Here is a 17,372-nt window from a genome sequence, read left to right as displayed (position 1 = left end):
CAGTCTGCGAAACCCCCACCGAATTCGTCAAACGATATCGGCTGGTGGTCCTCTCGATTCCCGTAGAAATCGAGAATAGAGCAGGATTCCTCCTCAACGACCGGGGCTTACTCAGGTAGGACCCGAAGGTCCCCCCGGTAGCGCAGTCCCGAACGTGGGATCCTACAAAGAAATCTCTGTAGGATCCTTCCCCTTTCCTTCGTAGCCGTCAAAGGAGGAGAGGGGAATGGGGAAGGAATTGGATACTCGCCTCGCCTTCCCAGTGGAACTAGCAGTTGGAGAAGAGTAGGAGCAGCCATCGCCTTGCGGCGATGGCCTCTCAGAGTCTGGGAAAACGTATCGTCAGGAGAAAACGTTTTCCCGCGGAGGGTTACGAACTCTCACTGTAGGTAAGGGTCTGCCGCCACTGTGAACGTCGTCTGGGTGGGGCTGATCGACACCTGACAGGAGAGAGCCGAACCGTCCTCCGACTCATTCCAGTCCTCGTCGAGGTCGAAACCTCTCAGGAGGACCAAAGGAGTATTTAAATACGGTGTCCGAAGACACGTAGAAAACGCCGCTGTCGCAGTAGAGGAGGTGGAAGTAGCTTGATCGACCGGCCAGAACTGAGAGAGCCTTCTTGTCCGGAGACGAGAGACACTGGTTCGAGACAGAATCGGCAAGCTCCGATCGCGGCAGACCCACCGTCGGTTTTGGGTTCCCTCTCGGGGCCCCAAAACGACTCGAGTAGAGACGTGGGCTCTGCTGGTGGGAGCGGCAATCCTTCCGCAGGGTCATTATGCTGACGAATCAGCTTAATGACTTCTGCAAATTCCTCTGTATCTCGGGAGTAACCGCGTCTTGCGGAGTAGGACCGTCCAGTCCCTCCAACAAGAATAGATCCCTAGATACTCCTCCTTCAGAAGGAGCAAGAGCGGCAGACCCCTGACGGTCGCCTCCAGCTAATTGCGCGTATGTCCTGGTCGGTCCTAGAACCGTGCCTGGTCCATACGGCGTCATAGCGGGGTCCGCGAGCGGCGCACCTCTCGCGATCACTCATAGGTACCTCGCTCCTCCCGCGTAGCCCGAGGAGGTTGAAGGTACAGGAGAGGCAGACCTGACGCTCCCCCCCTAGCTCGCTGGCAGGACCAGCGTGCTTGGAGGGCTGCTGCTGATCGTCAACCCGCGGTGGCGATCGAGCAGCATGCCTAGCCTTGCCGCTCGCCTGAGGCGAGAGGCTTGGCTGAGAACGTCGACGCTGATCTCTAGCGTCAGGCGAGCTGTTGCTGGTTACCGTCTCCGCCCGGTCCCGATGGGAGCGGCTTCAGGTGACCTGCTAGGCTCGCTGTCACGGTGAGACCGCGAGCGTCCTCCTCGGCGCGTCGAGCCGCTGGTACCAGCCGTGGCTGGTACCGACGGCCGCGGGGACCCCTTCCTCGCCTCAACCGTTATGGGAGAGGCAGACCTGACGCTCCCCCCTCGCTCGCTGGCAGGACCAGCGTGCGTGGAGGGCTGCTGCTGATCGTCAACCCGCGGTGACGGTCGAGCAGCAGGCCTAGCCTTACCGCTCGCCTGGGGCGATTGGCTCGGCTGAGAACGTCGAGACCGATCTCTAGCGTCAGGCGAGCTGCCGCTGGTCACCGTCTCCGCCCGGTCCCATCGGGAGCGGCGGACGGGTGACCTGCTAGGCTCTGTATCGCGTCGAGACCGGCCAGCGTCCTCTCGGCGCGTCAAGTCGCTGGTACCAGCCGTGGCTGGTACCGCGCGGCCGCGGGGATCCCTTCCTCGCCTCAACCCGTGGCTGATCAGCGACCGTCACGTTTAGCCCGAGCAGCCAGTTGATCGCTGCGAGAGCGTCCACTGGCCTGGCGAGAGTTGTGCACGACTCTCGCCAGTCTTCTGCTCCGCGCCGCTGTCTTGACGGCGAGCGAGCTCGGGCGTCAAAACTTTGGCTGGACGGTCTTCTTGGAAGAGCGTCCACTCGGTGCTTCTCGCGAACGAGAAGCGGCCGAGACGGAACCTGGTTTAGCGGCAGACCCGCTAGCACCAGGTGAGGACGCACCAGCCGAGGCTGGTGCCCTCTGGTCCCCGTCGACTTCTTCTTGCAGAAGAAGCGACGGGCCCCGTTCCGCCCGAAGGAACAGGAGGACCAGCAGAAGAGCTCCCCAGCTCGCCTGAGCGAGCCGGGCCCTTAGAAGATCCCGAAGGAGTCTTCTTAGGGGGGAAGGAGGCAACCTTCTTCTTCTTTCGGCTGTTTGGCCTTAGAAGTCGAAGGGGAAGGAGAGGCAGCGGACGACGAAGAAGACGACGAAGACGACGACGACAACCTTCTTCCTCTCTTCTTCTTCTTCGCCAGGCTCCGCAGGACAGGCGTCAGGTTTTCCATCCAGGAGGGAGCCGGGGCAGTTGCCGAAGCAACAGGGCCCGACTGCAACCTGTCCGGAAAGACCTGAGACTGTGACAGCATCACCAACAGCAGGAACAACAGGAACAGGTCCAGGAACAGCAGGAACATCTGAAAGTGAATGAGCAGCAGGCACCTGATCTGAAAGGGAATGAGCGGCTGGGACAGCAACAGGTACGGCAGGCACGGCAGGTACCACAGGAGAGACAGGCGTCCTGTCGGCCGCTACCGTCATCCTCGGCACTGGCGGCAGGTCCAGGGGGGTACTCTTTGGGCAGCGGCAGTCCGGGGTCGGCAATACAAAGAACCCAGGTGGCGGTGGCACCGTCCTGATTGGCACGGCAGGAATTGGTTCTGGATTGCAGCCGTGGGTGTTACCGACATGACATGTGGTGTGTACACCAGGTGCGGTGACATCTCATATGCTGGTGTCGAGATTGTGGTTGTTGTAGTGGTTACCGTATCATGAGTGACCACTGCCGACCCCGCCAACCGCTGAATCAACCCCTGCAGTCCCAGCGACTACCACACCTGTTCCAGGTCGTCCTCGCTGATGGCAAACCTGCGGAAGCAACAGTCGGGTTAGTTAGAGGGGCTTCCTCGCGCCTGGGGGGAGAGAACCCCACCCAGAGCGGACGGAAGACCCCGAGTACAACTGGACGTCCGTTACCAAGGAGTCACTGGACTTTCCGATGACTTCTTGTGTCCTCGTACAGCACCCACTGCGCCTCTGACGAATGCATACACGTTACACAGGGCTCGTTGCGGGAGCACTCTCGCCCCCGACAACGAGTACAAACCTCGTGAGGATCTACATCCAAGGTCGTCTCCCACGGATGTAGCACCTGCGGTAACATAGATAGATTAGTAAGAGGGGTTCCCTCACGCACGGGGGGTGGGGGGAAGACATGCCCACCCCGAACGCAAGGAAAGACCCCAAATACAAAATACAATGAAGAAGCTGAGCGGGGGGCAGGAAGGAAGACGAAGAATCGGCTACCAAGGGAGTCGCGGGAGCTTTCCGACGACTTCCTGGCAGACCTTCGCTTCCCCCACCCCCGCACAGCAGTGCAAAGTAATATGAAAATGAAACAGAATACTGCCCTTGCGATTCACTTCATAGAACTTAAAGAGAAAAGATCAATTCCCGGGTAAGGGTAAGAACGGAAACTTGATCCAATAATATGATGCTATCATAAAATATATATGAAAATGAAACAGAATACTGCACTTGCGATTCATTTCACATAAAAATCGTAAGGATCAATTCCCGGGTAAGAACGAAAATTGATCCAGATTAAATTCATGCAATCAATAAATGAAAATGAAAAGAATATTGCAATTGCGAATCCACTTTCATTGCATTCTATTATACAAACTTAAAAGTTCGTGCCGAGCGCAATCACACTCTCGGTAACGAACGCACAGGGCAAAAATATAATGAAAAAAGTACTTACATTTTTCAATTACACCCTTCGCCCAATACATGACTCGGCGCGAGCGCGCCCGTCCTCGGCACCGAGACATAATTCAAGGGTTCATAATTAAGTAATGAAAATGAAAACGTGTACTTACAGTTTTCATTTTCAAGTCAAACAAACCATTAGTAGAAAACACAATATAAACAAAGCATACGACGATGAAGCGGGCAGAGAGCGATGACGAACACGTCCTTCACACCCGCGGCCGAAAGCAAAAGTGATTTGTTTACCTCCCAGTCGCGCGGCGCGCGACGATCGGACAAGCAGTTAACTACCGTTCTCCCCTTGTTCGAAGCTTACGACCGTTCCAGCTGCCGCTAGCTACTTCCTATTGTTAAAGGACCGAGGGTTTGTATTACGTATCGGAACAAATGCAATTTTAGACAAATTGTCATTTGTTCCGACACGGCATACAAACCTTCGGTCCTTTTACAATAGGAAGACTCACTTCTTGGTGGGAGGAATCTGAGTCTTTTGTGAACAGACTGGTGTTCGCCCAACCTTGGAAGCCTCCCTGGTCGTAAGAGCGAGGGAGGGATCCAAGCCTCTGTCCGATTGATCGGGGTGTGCACCGCGGGATCAATGGTCAGACCTCTGGACCGAGTACTAAGAGAGAGGCATGCGTATCTCTTCGTACCAGCAATGTAAGAACTTGTTCCTGTACAGGAGCAAATATAAAGTCATGGGTTTGACTCTTGTAGGCATCCACTTCCCCCCCTTGTAGAAGGAAGTGGTGGATATTCTGCTCCTATCCCTAGTGAAAGGGATAGGATGGGGCTCTGTCATATAGCTCACCTGCATCTCGTCCTCATCCAGCGTAGTGACGACCATGGCCCTCTGCCCACAGGTATAGGAGGAGGAAAAGATGAAGAGAGAGCCAGTCACTCAATCACTCACACATCCATCCACACAGTCACACCAGGACCTCGATGCTGTTCAGCCTGCGAGGGTCTGGGTTAGCTACACAACTTGTTTGAGCAGCCACCACGGGTCCCAAGGAAAAGGTATCCAAGGACCTGTGGGCAATATCCCGAAGGTAGAAGGACGTAAAGGTAGTCTGGTTAGACCAGACCCCTGCCTTCAGGACCTGCGCCACGGAGAAGTTCTTACGAAACGCCAACGAGGGGCCAATACTTCTGACTTCGTGAGCTCTCGGACGGGACGTACGGATGTCGTCACTACCATCAGCCTCATACGCCCTCCTGATGACCTCACGCAGCCAGAATGAAAGAGTGTTCTTGGATACTTCTTTCTTGGTGACCCCGGTGCTAACGAAGAGGCGTCGACACTCAGGCCTGAGGTGTCGAGTTCTCTTCAGATAGCGCCGTAGCGCCCTCACAGGACAAAGCAGCATCTCATCCGCATCGTTATCGGTGAAGTCCACTAGGGAGGGAATCGTGAATGACTCGAACCTGTCGTCAGGGATTGACGGTTTCTGAGTCTTCGCAACGAAGTTCGGGACGAAATCGAGCGTCACAGATCCCCATCCCCTGGAGTGTCGTACATCATAGGAAAGACCATGAAGTTCCCCTACTCTCTTCGCCGATGCCAGGGCCAGCAAGAAGAGGGTCTTTGAGGGTCAGATCCCTGTCTGACGACTCTCGGAGTGGCTCGAACGGCGTTCGAGTCAGACTCCTAAGGACGAGAGTCACATCCCAACGCAGGGGGCCTGAGTTCCCTGGTGGGCAAGACCTTTCGAAGCTCCTCATAAGCAAGGAGATCTCGAACGAGTTCGAGATGTCCAATCCCCTCAGTTTCAGGACGAGCGCCAAGGCGGCTCTGTATCCTTTGACTGTGGGGACTGAGAGGAGCTTCTTCTCTCGGCGAAGAAAAACGAGGAAATCCGCTACCCTGCTGAAGAGTGGCTCTGAGAGGAGATAGACCCCGTCTACGACACCAACCACAGAAGACGGCCCACTTCCCCTGGTACACAGCTGCAGAGGACTGACGGACGTTTCCAGCCATCTCTGTTGCTGCGCTACGAGAAAAGCCTCTCGTTCGCAAGAGATGGTGGATAACAGCCAGCCGTGAAGACGTAGAGACTGGACTGCTCGGTGGTACCGGCTCGACGTGTGGCTGGGCGAGAAGGTTGTGCCAAGGGGGAATCTCTCTCGGTTCTCCTGCGAGAAGAGCCAGCAGGTCCGGATACCAATGGCCTGTGGCCATTTGGGAGCCACCAGGATCATCCTGAGATTCGGGGTGACCAGTGCTCGACTGATCACCTTGCGAATCAGGCTGAACTGGGGGAAAGGCATAGGCGAAGAGGTTGTCCCACGGGTGTTGAAGAGCGTCCTCTGCAGCTGCCCATGGGTCCGGCACGGCCGAGAAGAACACCTGGAGCTTCCTGTTGTGCCGGGTGGGCGAACAGATCCACGACTGGTCGCCCCCACAGGTCGAAGAGCCTTTCCGCCACGTCCTGGTGTAGAGACCATTCGGTTCCTATCACCTGATCCCGACGGCTGAGCGTGTCTGCTACTACATTCCTCTTCCCTGGAATGTAGCGTGCCGACAGCTCTATTGAGTGTGCCTCGGCCCACTCGTGCACCTGCCGAGTCAACTGGTACAACGGGAGAGACACTAGTCCCCCCTGTTTGTTGACGTAAGCCACCACCGTGGTGTTGTCGCACATCAACACCACTGAGTGTCCCATCAAGCGGTCCTGCAAACTCTTGGAGAGCGAGGAACGCTGCCTTGAGTTCCAGTACATTGATGTGAAGGTGCTTGTCGTTCTCGTCCCACACTCCTGAAGTCAGCAACTCCTCCAGTGTGCGCCCATCCCTCGGTCCGATGCTCTGAGAACAGCTGCATGTCCGGGGGGGGAGTGCGCAGAGGCACTCCTCTTAAGAGGTTCCTGTCATCCAGCCACCAGGCTAGGTCCTGCCTCACCTCCTGTGTCAGTGGACACTGGAAAGCTTGGGGATCCGTCGCCTGTGACCAACTCTCCTTTAGTCTCCACTGAATGAGACCGCAGTGAAGACGCCCGTGAGGGACTAACTTCTCGAGTGACGACAGGTGTCCGATCACGACTTGCCATCGCTGAGCTGCCTGTTCCTGCCGAGACAGGAACTGGTTGGCTGCCTCCCTGAATCTGCTGATCCGCGAGTCTGCGGGGAAGACTCGCCCTGCTACCGTGTCGATCAGCATACCCAGGTACTTCATCCTCTGCTTGGGCTCGAGATCGGACTTTTCGAAGTTCACACAACGATCCCCACCCGATCGCGACAGAACTCGAGCAGTCGATCCCTGTCCTGTAGCAACTGCGAGCGGGAGCTCGCCAGGACTAACCAATCGTCGAGATACCTCATCAGACGTATCCCGTGCGAATGGGCCCAAGCAGACACCAGAGTGAACACTCGCGTGAACACCTGTGGGGCGGTTGAGAGACCGAAGCAAAGTGCCCTGAACTGGTACACCGTCCCGTCGAGGATGAAGCGGAGGTACTTTCTGGAGGACTGATGAATGGGTATTTGGAAATACGCATCCTTCAAGTCCACTGAAAGCATGAAATCGTTCTCCCTGATGGAGTCGAGCACTGAGCGTGCCGTCTCCATCGTGAACCGGGTCTGGCGAACAAACCGGTTCAGGGGAGAGAGATCTATCACCGGGCGCCAGCCTCCCGTAGACTTTTCCACCAGGAAGAGTCGACTGTAAAAGCCCGGTGACTGATCCGTGACGATTTCTACAGCTCTCTGCTCAGCATGGTCTTGATCTCCTGTCTCAGTGCTACGTCCTTCGATGACCCTGGAACGTACGACTGCTGTTGGACCGGGTTGGAGGTGAGGGGTGGCCGAGATTCGAAGGGTAAAAATAATAGATATCCCTCCCGAAGGACATCTACAATCCAGGTCTCGGCGCCGTAGCGCTGCCAAGTTGCCCAATGGCTGGCCAGGCACCCCCCCACTTCCGGCAGCAGGTGAGGGGGACGCCGTCCCTAGCGTTTCCCCTTTCCCCCCTTTCTTCGACTTCTTCCCAGAGCCTCCACGGGAGGAGGAGGGCTGGGAGGAGGGCTGGTTACGGCTCCCCTTGCCAGAAGTCGAAGAAGACAGAGTCATTCCCCGGGGCTTCGACGCAGCTACCGTCTTAGCCACCGAGGAAGCGCTAGCCGAGCTCTTAGACTTGGCCGCAGTCCGAGGCTGCCCAGAAGCCTTCGAGACCGCCTGGTGAACCAGCCGGTCACTGTCGTCAGTGCGCCGTCTGTCCACCGCAGCGTCCACCATCTCTCCTGGGAAGAGAGACGTGGGAACTCCGTAAAGGTCCGTTGCAAAGTCCCAACGCCGCTTCACGCCCCCCAGCCGCCCTGGAAACCCGAGTAAGGACAGCGTCCCTTCGTCGGAGAACCAGATTGGCCCACAGGTTCACCGTCTGGTGGGCAAGGAAGGAGATGGCTCTTCCCCCAGACTGGCAAAGTCTCCTGAAGGCCGAGTCATCTTCGGGAGAAATTCCCCCGGAGATTGGCTGCGACCTTAGATACTGTGAGGGACCACAGATCTAGCCAGGAGACGGCCTGGAAAGCTGCCATGGCGGTAGATTCCAGGCCGAGTGCCTCTTGCTGCGAGAACCACAGGTTCTCGGACAGGAGCTGCTGCAGAGACACACCCGGAGTTAGCCTGGCTAACTCCGGGTTCACCTGTTTGGGCGGCATCGGGTCTTCAGATGGCACGTAAAAACGCCGCTGTCGCAGCAGAGGAGGTGGAAGCAGCTTGCTTGACCTGCCAGACTTGAGAGAACCGTCTTGTCCGGAGACAAGCGATTCAACCTGGTCCAGCACTGAGTCCGCAAGCTCAGAACGCGGCAAACCCACCGTCGGTCTGGGTTCCCTCTTCGGGCCCCAGAACGACTCGAGCCGGGACGTGGGCTCGGATGGTGGGAGCGGCGATCCTTCCGCGAGGTCGTTGTGCTGACGAATCAGCGCAATAACCTCGGCAAAGTTCCTCTGGATCTCAGGAGTGACTGCGTCCTGCGGAGTCGGACCGTCCAGTCCCTCAAACAGGAGCACCTCCCAAGACCCTCCTCCCTCAGGGAGAGAGGCAGCGACAGACCCCTCTCGGTCTCCTCCAACCACCTGTGCGTACGACCTGGCTGGTCCGAGAACCGAGCCTGGTACGTACGACGACGTGGTGGGATCCTGACGGGCGCACCCCTCACGATCACTCCTCAATACCTCGCCCCTCCCGGTGTAACCCGAGGAGGTTGAAGGTATGGGAGAGGAAGACCTGACGCTCCCTCCTCGCTCGCTGGCAGAACCAGCGGGCTTGGAAGACTGCGGAGGCGATCGCCAACCCGCGGTGGCGATCGAGCTGCAGACCTAGTCGAGCCGTCTCGCTGTGGAGAACGGCTGGACCGAGAACAGCGGCCCCGGTCTCGTGTGTCAGAGGAGCTGGTGCTGGTCGCCGTACCCGATCGCTCTCTGTGAGAGTGACGGTCAGGCGACCGCGAGCTCCACTGTCACGGTGAGATCGGTGCGTATCCTCACGGTGCGTCAGTTCGCTGGTACCAAGCCGTGGCTGGTGCCGGCGAACGGGGGGACCTCTTCCCAGCCTCAGCCCGTAGCCGGTCATGGACCGTCACGTCCGCACCGGGTAGCCAGCTGCTCGCCGCGAGAGCGAGAGCTGGTCTGGTGAGAGTCGCGTGAGCGGCTGTCACCAGTCTTCCGCTCCGTGCCGTGAACCTGACGCTGAGCGGACTCAGAGGTCTGGTTCCTGGCTGCACGGTCGCTGGTAGGCGACCGTACACTCGGTACCTCTCGCGAACGAGCGGCCGAGACGGACCCTGCTGCTGTGGCCGAACCACTGACAGCAGGTGAGGAAGTGCCGGTGTTAGCCGGCACATCTCTGGTCCCCACCCCGTAGTCTTCTTCCTTGCGGAAGAAGAGACGGGTCCTGCCCCCGAAGGAGCAGGGTGACCAGCGGAAGACCCCCCGTCTCACCAGAGCGAGACGGGCCCTTAGAAGTTCCCGAAGGAGACTTCTTAGGGGGGGGGGAGGGGGGGGAGGCGACCTTCTTCTTCTTCGGCGGGGAGCCTTAGAAGAAGAAGGGGAAGAGGCGGCAGACGACGACGACGACGAGAAGACGATGAAGACGACGACGACACCTTCCTCCTCTTCTTCTTCTTCTTTCGTCAACTTCTCAGGACCGACGTCAGATCTGTCATCCAGGACGGAGCCGGGGCTGCTGTTGCCGAAGCAACAGGGCCCGGACGCACCTGTCCGAACAGATCAGCATCGGGAGCAGCGGCGCCAGGAACAGGAACAACATCAGCAGGTGCAGGCATCACAGAACGGCAGAAGAGACAGCAGGAGCAGTACAGGAACGGCAAGCAGTGGTCACGGCAGGTACGGCAGACTGTGTAGGCGGTCCAGATGGGCGGACCAGCGGCACAGACATCCTAGGTACCGGTGGGAGGTCCAGGGGCGAGCTCTTCGGGCACACGAAGTCCGGTCGCGGCAGCACGGCAAACCCAGGTGCGGCATCACACTCCCCCGAGTTACGGCGACTGGCCCCTGCACCGATGTAGTGGGTGTCACAGAGACCGTGTGCTGGGTGTACACCAGGTGAGGAGGTGAAGCGTAGCCGGGTTGTAAGGGTCGTGGTGGTGGTCGTGACCGTTGCATGGGTGACCGCCACAGCGCCAGCGAGGATGGTAGCAGCCCCTGGACACTCGGCAACGCCCTGCAACCCCAACGATGCCCAGCACCTGTCCGAGGTCATCCTTCGCGGCAACCGCACCTGAGGAGGCAAAAGTCGGGTGATTAGGGGGATCCTCTCCCAGCTCGCAGCGAAGACGAACGGATAGAGGACCCAGAGTACAACTGGACGTCAGGGTATCTAGCGCCCTCCTCCACACTCGACAGTCAGGAGAAGAGAAGGACCTAGACACCCCCCCCGAAGGGGAAGGCGCGAGACATGGAAGTTGAGCGGTGGCGGCAGGAAAGAAGACGAAGTGTCCGTCACCAAAGGAGTCGCGGTGGGAGAGCTTTCCGACGACTCCTTTGCAGGCCTTCGCTTCTTCCTGCCCTCATACAAAGTCCACTGCGCCTCCGACCATCATTACAAACATCACAATGGCTCGGCTCGGGTGCATTCCGCGCCCCCGACACCGAGCACACAAAATATGAGGGTCTATCTCCGGGAAAGAGCGGAACTTCCCGCATTACGCCCTTCGGTACCCGGGCATAGTCTCCGTGGGGTAGCGAGGCGAGGAGATTCCATCATTATCAAATTTAGTTGAATTAATATGAAAAGAGAGAATGATTGTACTTACAATGAACTCTTTCATACACAACACCAAACCAATACTCAGAAAGCAAACGACGAGAAGCGGGCAGAGAGCGTCGAACACACACGTCCACTCGCTGTGAGGCCGAAAGCAAAAGTGGTTTTTGTTTAACCTCCCAGTCGCGTGCGCGCGCGCCTGTCGGACAAGCAGTTAACTACCGAACCCTTGTTCGAAAGCTTACGACCTATCCAGCTGCCGCTAGTACCTTCCTATTGTAAAGGACGAAGGTTTGTTTATGCCGTGTCGGAACAACTAGTTTTTCACTGCAGTCACCCTATAACTGTTAGGTAGAAGGATAACCAACGCCCCCCTCCCCCCACCACAAAATAAAAGGAACACAAGTTAAGCAGTCAGTAGGGAGTACTAGGTACTAGCCTAGCTAGCTATATTGATGAAGTTCTAGGTAAATTACGGGTAGATCTAAGCAATAACACAGCGTTGGGTATTTGTGGAAATTAGTTTCCTATAGTATTTGGGTTGCCAAGGTATTAGTATCTAAGAATTTACCGTTATTTTTTGGGGGGGTCGAATGTAATTAACCTGTAGCCTAGTACCTAGGTAGGTACCTAGTATGTTATGGAATAGGTATAGTAGTAGTTTGTTAAAGAACACTTTCCTAATAGGTAGCTACTACTACCTAAGGACAAGTTTGTACTTATGAAATTTTACCTAAAACACAAGACAACCTGTCCGAACAATATAGCTATTGCTCTTGTGTCGGTGAGAACTTAAAATATCACACAATTCGAGATTATGTTTACATAAAACACAAGATGCACCTGTCGTTTAACAGTAGTAGTAGTTCTTGCAGATAACAGCTATGTACCGACACTCTTCAGTCAACTGGAATGTAAGATGGGATAATATGTGTAGAGGAATATATTAATTAAGGTCTCGAGACTTGGGATTAGCTTTATTCATACTCTATCCCGAGCCTTATGATGTGACAGACTCGATGTGTGCATCATGAGATGTTTTGCTGTACTATCTTCAACTCAAAGTAAGTTACAAATTTCTTTATAAGGAAACTGCGTTATTTGAACATGTCTTTTTTTTTCTCTGGATGAGGAACACAAAAACAAGATATTATAACAGGTCTTCCTCCATAGCATAAAAAATTTAGTACCACCATTCTATGTTTAACAAGACTATAAATGCGTGAGTATTATCATATATAATTTCTTTGGTAAGACAAATGTTCCTTTCTACTTCACTCTTCCAATTTGTAGTATCCCATTACCTTTCAAATTCATTTAAGTTCTTGTCATTATTTCCTACACTATGGTCTTTACAATCAAATTTTATTTGTCGCATTTGTAATGACATTCTGGTATCGCAGCTTACTCCCCATCAATCATGATTTTGTTTATAATGTTCCTATTTTTCCTCTCAATGTTACAGTTGCTGTTGTGTCCTAATATTCTGTTGTAAACCTCATTCTCTATTCTTGGTAACTTTTCAATCTCCATTCTAGTCATATATGAGATAGAAGGCAAAGTAATAAGCTGCCGAAAAGCTTCTAAATAAAAAATTCATAATGAATTTATGACAGCTTTACGACCTTATATGTTTTCTCTATCGTTTGATGCTTATGTCTTGATTTGATTAGGTACCTTTCTTTTATCATCTAATGCAACAAGTAGTTTATTTATGATCTCTACCTCTTAAATGTTTTATGACTGGTCTGGTTTGTATTTCACATTGCATATAATGAAACAGTTTATTTTCTTGTTAATCAATAGACCATACTTCCCGGTTTCTGGTACTGATATAATAAGAATGATTTCTGCCTCTTTTATATTTTCAGCAATAACCAGTGGATCATATAGAAACAATAACGGGCCTATACTAGTTTGCATTAATGAATCCTTTATTTTCTTCTCATACATGTAATCAGCTTAACCCTTTTTTTAAACCACCGATAATTTATTTTCTTATTTTTTTCTTAGGTTCAGGGTTAAGACTTTGCCTTCGCAACGGCGCCATGAGAGTTGAAAATCTGCAGGGAGCCGTTACATAGGGCAATCATGAAACAATCTATTACTAACATTGACTTGCCTCTCGTGTGGTGTCGTGTTTGCTGGTCGAGCTTTGGGCGCAATCTGTCATTCTGCAACAAGAAAACCTACGCATTTGAGTCGTGCAAGTGCAAAGAGTCTCTTCTTTGAGAAGAATAACGTAAAGCTGTTGAAGGCTATGCCCATCTGCACCTCCGAAATGGAAGAATCCACAGAGAAAAAACTAGTGTTGAACATGAAGAACAGCTCTGATGTGAAACACCAGGCAAGTCCTCTACCTACCTAGTACTACTACTAGTACTACCTATAATATAGTACCTACCTAGTAGCTAGTAGTAGTAGTACCTAGTAGATTCACATCACCCGTACATCTGATGTTTAGGCCAGTCCCTTGCGATGCTCCTGATTGGTTGTTGATTAGGTAGTAGCCAGTCACAGGGCTGGAAACTCGCAGACTCTCTCGAGAGTTCACATAGACAAAGTTTACCCTATGTTCCTCCTCCTCTCTTGAGGGATAGGCTAGCTACTTTTGAAGGATGTATCCCTCAGGAAAGGTGGAACATACATCCTGACTATGTGAACTCTCTTGAGAGACTGAGAGTTTCTAGCCCTGTGATTGGCATATCGACAGCCAATCAGGAGTGTCGTCAGGGACTGGCCTAGACATAAGATGCATGGCTGATGTGAATTAAGTACTAGGTAATACCAAAAGCTTTAGCTTTTAACATTATTATTAAACTAGGTACCGGTGCAGCTGCAGTGTAGGTCGCCGCAGAACAGTTAGCTATAGCTATACTAGTACTTAGATCTACCTAGTGATCAACTCTACTAGGTATTACTTAAATTAACCTTTAATTACTTACCACTTCTTCCAAACTTATTATAGGTACAATTGCCCCATAAGCTTTAGGTACTAGTATTGCCAAACCTAGTATACTATAGTCATTTTAGGAGTTTCCTCCCATGATGCCAAATATACTAGGTACATATTTTGTGGGAAGTGACCGTGTTTAGGCGTTCCTTTTTAATCCTTGCCCATAGAAGCAATAGTAATCTTAGTTTGATCCTGCTCTCCAATAGATCAATGGTAATTTCCCTTAGAAAGAGTGAAAACTATTATCGTAACTTGTAACAAGACATTTGCATAATTTCATTTGCAATTAATGAAGATTGAAGGAAAAGAAGTACATATACCTAATACACAACTGTGATTCCAGCCAATAATTTTTTTTCTCTTGCATCCCGTGTCCAGACCTTTGTTGTTTCCAAGAAAACTCAATTGTTCCGATACGTAATACAAACCCTCGGTCCTTTAACAATAGGAAGGTAACTAGCGGCAGCTGGGACGGTCGTAAGCTTCGAACAAGGGGAGAACGGTAGTTAACTGCTTGTCCGATCCGCGCGCGCGCGCCCGCGACCCGAGAGGTGAAGAATCACTTTTGCTTTCGGCCGCGGGTGTGAAGGACGTGTCGTCATCGCTCTCTGCCCGCTTCATCGTCGTATGCTTTTGTTTATATGTGTTTTCTACTAATGGTTTGGTTTGACTTGAAAATGAAAACTGGTAAGTACACCTGTTTTTCATTTTCATTACTTAATTAATGAATCAACATGGAGCTATCGCCGTAGAGACGGCGATTTCCGCTCTTTTCATGAATTGAACCCTTGAATTATGTCTCGTGCCGAGGGCGGGCGCACTCACGCCGAGTCATGTATTTTGGGGCGAAAGTGTGTAATTGAAAGATGTAAGTACTCTTTATTCATTATTTTTGCCCTGTGCGTTCGTTGCCGAGAGCTTGATTGCGCTCGCAAGAGCCTCTTATTTTGTATGAATAGAATGCATGAAAGTGGATTCGCAATGCAGTTTTCTTTTCATTTTCATTTATTAATTGCATCAAATTTAATTTTGGATCAAATTCCGCTCTTACCCGGGAATTAATCCTTACGATTTATTGCTGTGAAAGTGAAAATAGCAAGTGCAGTATTGTTCATTTTCATATATATTTATGATAGCATCATATTATTATGGATCAAGTTTCGCTCTTACCGGGAATTGATTTTTCCCTCTTTAAGTTCTATGGAAGTGAATCGCAAGTGCAGTATTCTGTTTCATTTTCATATTACTTTTCACTGCTGTGCGGGGGTAGGTGGGGAAGCGAAGGTCTGCCAGGAAGTCGTCGGAAAGCTCTCCCGCGACTCCCTTGGTATCCGATTCTTCGTCTTCTTTCCTGCCCCCCCGCTCAGCTTCCTCGTATTTTTGTTTTTTGGGGTCTTCCTTCCGTTCGGGGTGGGGGCATGTCTCCCCCCCCCCGTGCGTGAGGGAACCCTCTTACTAATCTGTCTGTGCTAACAGCAGGTGCTACAGCCGTGGGAGACGACCTTGGACAGGTATGGACCACTGCGGCTGCAGGGCGTGCCTAGCATCCACGATCTGCTGCAGAGTCTAGCGAGGTCTGGGGCGGTGACCTTGGAGTGGTCTCCACTACAACCTTCACGGCCGCTTATGCTGCTTCCCCCCGCTGGTCTACACCCCATGCTGTGTCGGTGACGCCGTCTGCCGCTTCTAGGGCCGGTCCGCGCCGTACCGAGGAGGGGTAGCCCGCCGCTGCCTGTTTTTTCTTCGTGTTGCCTGCCCCAGACTCCGCTGTTCCAGCAGCTCGCCACCCCTGGACCGGCCGCCAGTACCACGCTGGCTGCCGATGATTCTACGAGGCAGGATGGCGGGCCTGCCGTACCTGTCGCTGATGTGGTTCCCGCTACTGGCTTGGCTGTCCCTTCTGTGTTTACCGCTGCCGCTGTTTCCTGCCGCTCCTGAGCTGGTTGCTGTTCCTGTCGCTCCTGGTTCCTGCTGCCTGTCATGCTGGTCCTGCCCATGTGTGGTCTTCCCCAGTCCAGGTCCTTCCGGACAGGTGCAGTCGGGCCGTGTTGCTTCGGCAATAGGCCCGACTCCGGCCTGGATGGAGGACCTGACGACTGTCCTGCGTGAGCTGACGAAGAAGAGGAAGGTGTCATCTTCGTCTGTTGCTGCCTCTTCCCCTTCGACTTCTAAGGCCCCATAAGCCGAAGAAGAAGAAGGCTGCCTCCCCCCCTAAGAAGTCTCCTTCGGGAACTTCTAAGGGCCCCCCGTCCCACCTCGGTGGGACGGGGGTGGGGGGGTCCTTCTGCTGGTCCTCCTGCTCCTTCGGGAGCGGGGCCCGTCTCCCCTTCCGTAAGGAAGAGATAGACGGGGACCAGAGGGAGTATCGGTTAGCTCTGGTACTCCTCGCTGGTGCTAGCGGCGATGGCCGCTACGCCAGGTTTCCGGCTCGTCTCTCGTTCGCGGGAGATCCCGAGTGTACGCTCTCCCTCGGGAGACCGTGCAGCCAAAGTTTCGGCGCCAGAGTTCGCTCGGCGCCAAGACCACGGCACGGAGCAGAAGGCTGGCGAGAACCGCTCAGGTGACTCTCGCCAGGCCAGCGGCCGCTCTCGCAGCGACCAGCTGGTAACCGGGGTTTGTTTCCCCCTAAGAAGACTCCTTCGGGAACTTCGAAGGGTCTCGTCACATTCCGGTGTGACGGGGGGGGTTGGGGGTTCTTCTGCTGGTCCTCCTGTTCCTTCGGGAACGGGGCCCGTCTCCCCTTCTGAGAAGAAGAAGAAGACGGGGACCAAGGGTGTGCTGGCTACCGCTGGTACACCCTCGCCTGGTCTTGGCAGCTCTGCTGCTAAGCCAGGTACCGGCTCGGTTTTCTCGTCCGCGCGAGAAGTTCCGAGTGTACGATCTCCTTCGGGTGACCGTGCAGCCAAAGTTAAGACGCCTGAGTTCGCTCAGCGTCATGACCGAGGCACGGAGCAGAAGACTGTCGAGAACCGCTCAGGTGACTCTCGCCAGGCCAGCGGCCGCTCTCGCAGCGACCAGCCGGTACCTCGGGTGGACGTGACGGTCTCTGACCGACCGGGTTCCACGGGTTTGAGGCTGGGAAGAGGTCCCCCAGGTCCCCTCGACCGACGGTACCAGCCTCGGCTGGTACCAGCGGTTTGACGTGCCGCGAGGACGCTCACACGGTCTCACGGCGAAAGCGAGCTCTGCAGGTCACCTGACCGCCGCTCCCCACAGGGACCTGGGCGGATACGGTGACCAGCAGCAGCTCGTCTGACGCACGGGACCGGGGTCGACGTGCTCAGTCGAGCCGCTCGCCACAGGTGAGCGGCACGGCCAGGCCTGCAGATCGATCCCCACCG

At 54.0% G+C, this 17,372-nt stretch overlaps 2 protein-coding genes across 4 annotated transcripts in view; one reads left to right on the top strand and one right to left on the bottom strand.

Moving 5' to 3' along the window:
- Positions 1–12,020, bottom strand: part of LOC135221074 (tRNA (cytidine(32)/guanosine(34)-2'-O)-methyltransferase-like) — a 40,946-nt gene extending 28,926 nt beyond the window's left edge. Inside the window, exon 1 of one of the 3 annotated variants that reach the window (XM_064258845.1) lies at positions 11,919–12,020. The gene's annotated coding sequence lies outside the window, so the exon portion shown is untranslated. Of the gene's footprint in view, positions 1–11,776 lie in introns of all 3 variants that reach the window. The other 2 variants (XM_064258843.1, XM_064258844.1) reach the window with 2 other exon arrangements.
- Positions 12,021–13,186: 1,166 nt separating this feature from the next.
- LOC135221067 (probable ATP-dependent RNA helicase DDX31) overlaps positions 13,187–17,372 on the top strand; it is a 93,320-nt gene continuing 89,134 nt past the window's right edge. The window contains exon 1 of the mRNA XM_064258830.1: positions 13,187–13,422. Within this exon, the coding sequence (XP_064114900.1) occupies positions 13,336–13,422 (87 nt within the window). The 5' untranslated portion in view covers positions 13,187–13,335. The remainder of the gene's footprint in view (positions 13,423–17,372) is intronic.

This window comes from Macrobrachium nipponense, chromosome 2 (genome assembly GCF_015104395.2).
Source record: "Macrobrachium nipponense isolate FS-2020 chromosome 2, ASM1510439v2, whole genome shotgun sequence".
Lineage (NCBI taxonomy): Eukaryota > Metazoa > Arthropoda > Malacostraca > Decapoda > Palaemonidae > Macrobrachium > Macrobrachium nipponense.
Note: the sequence above shows the minus strand (reverse complement) of the source record. Positions and strands in the feature narration are given on the sequence as shown.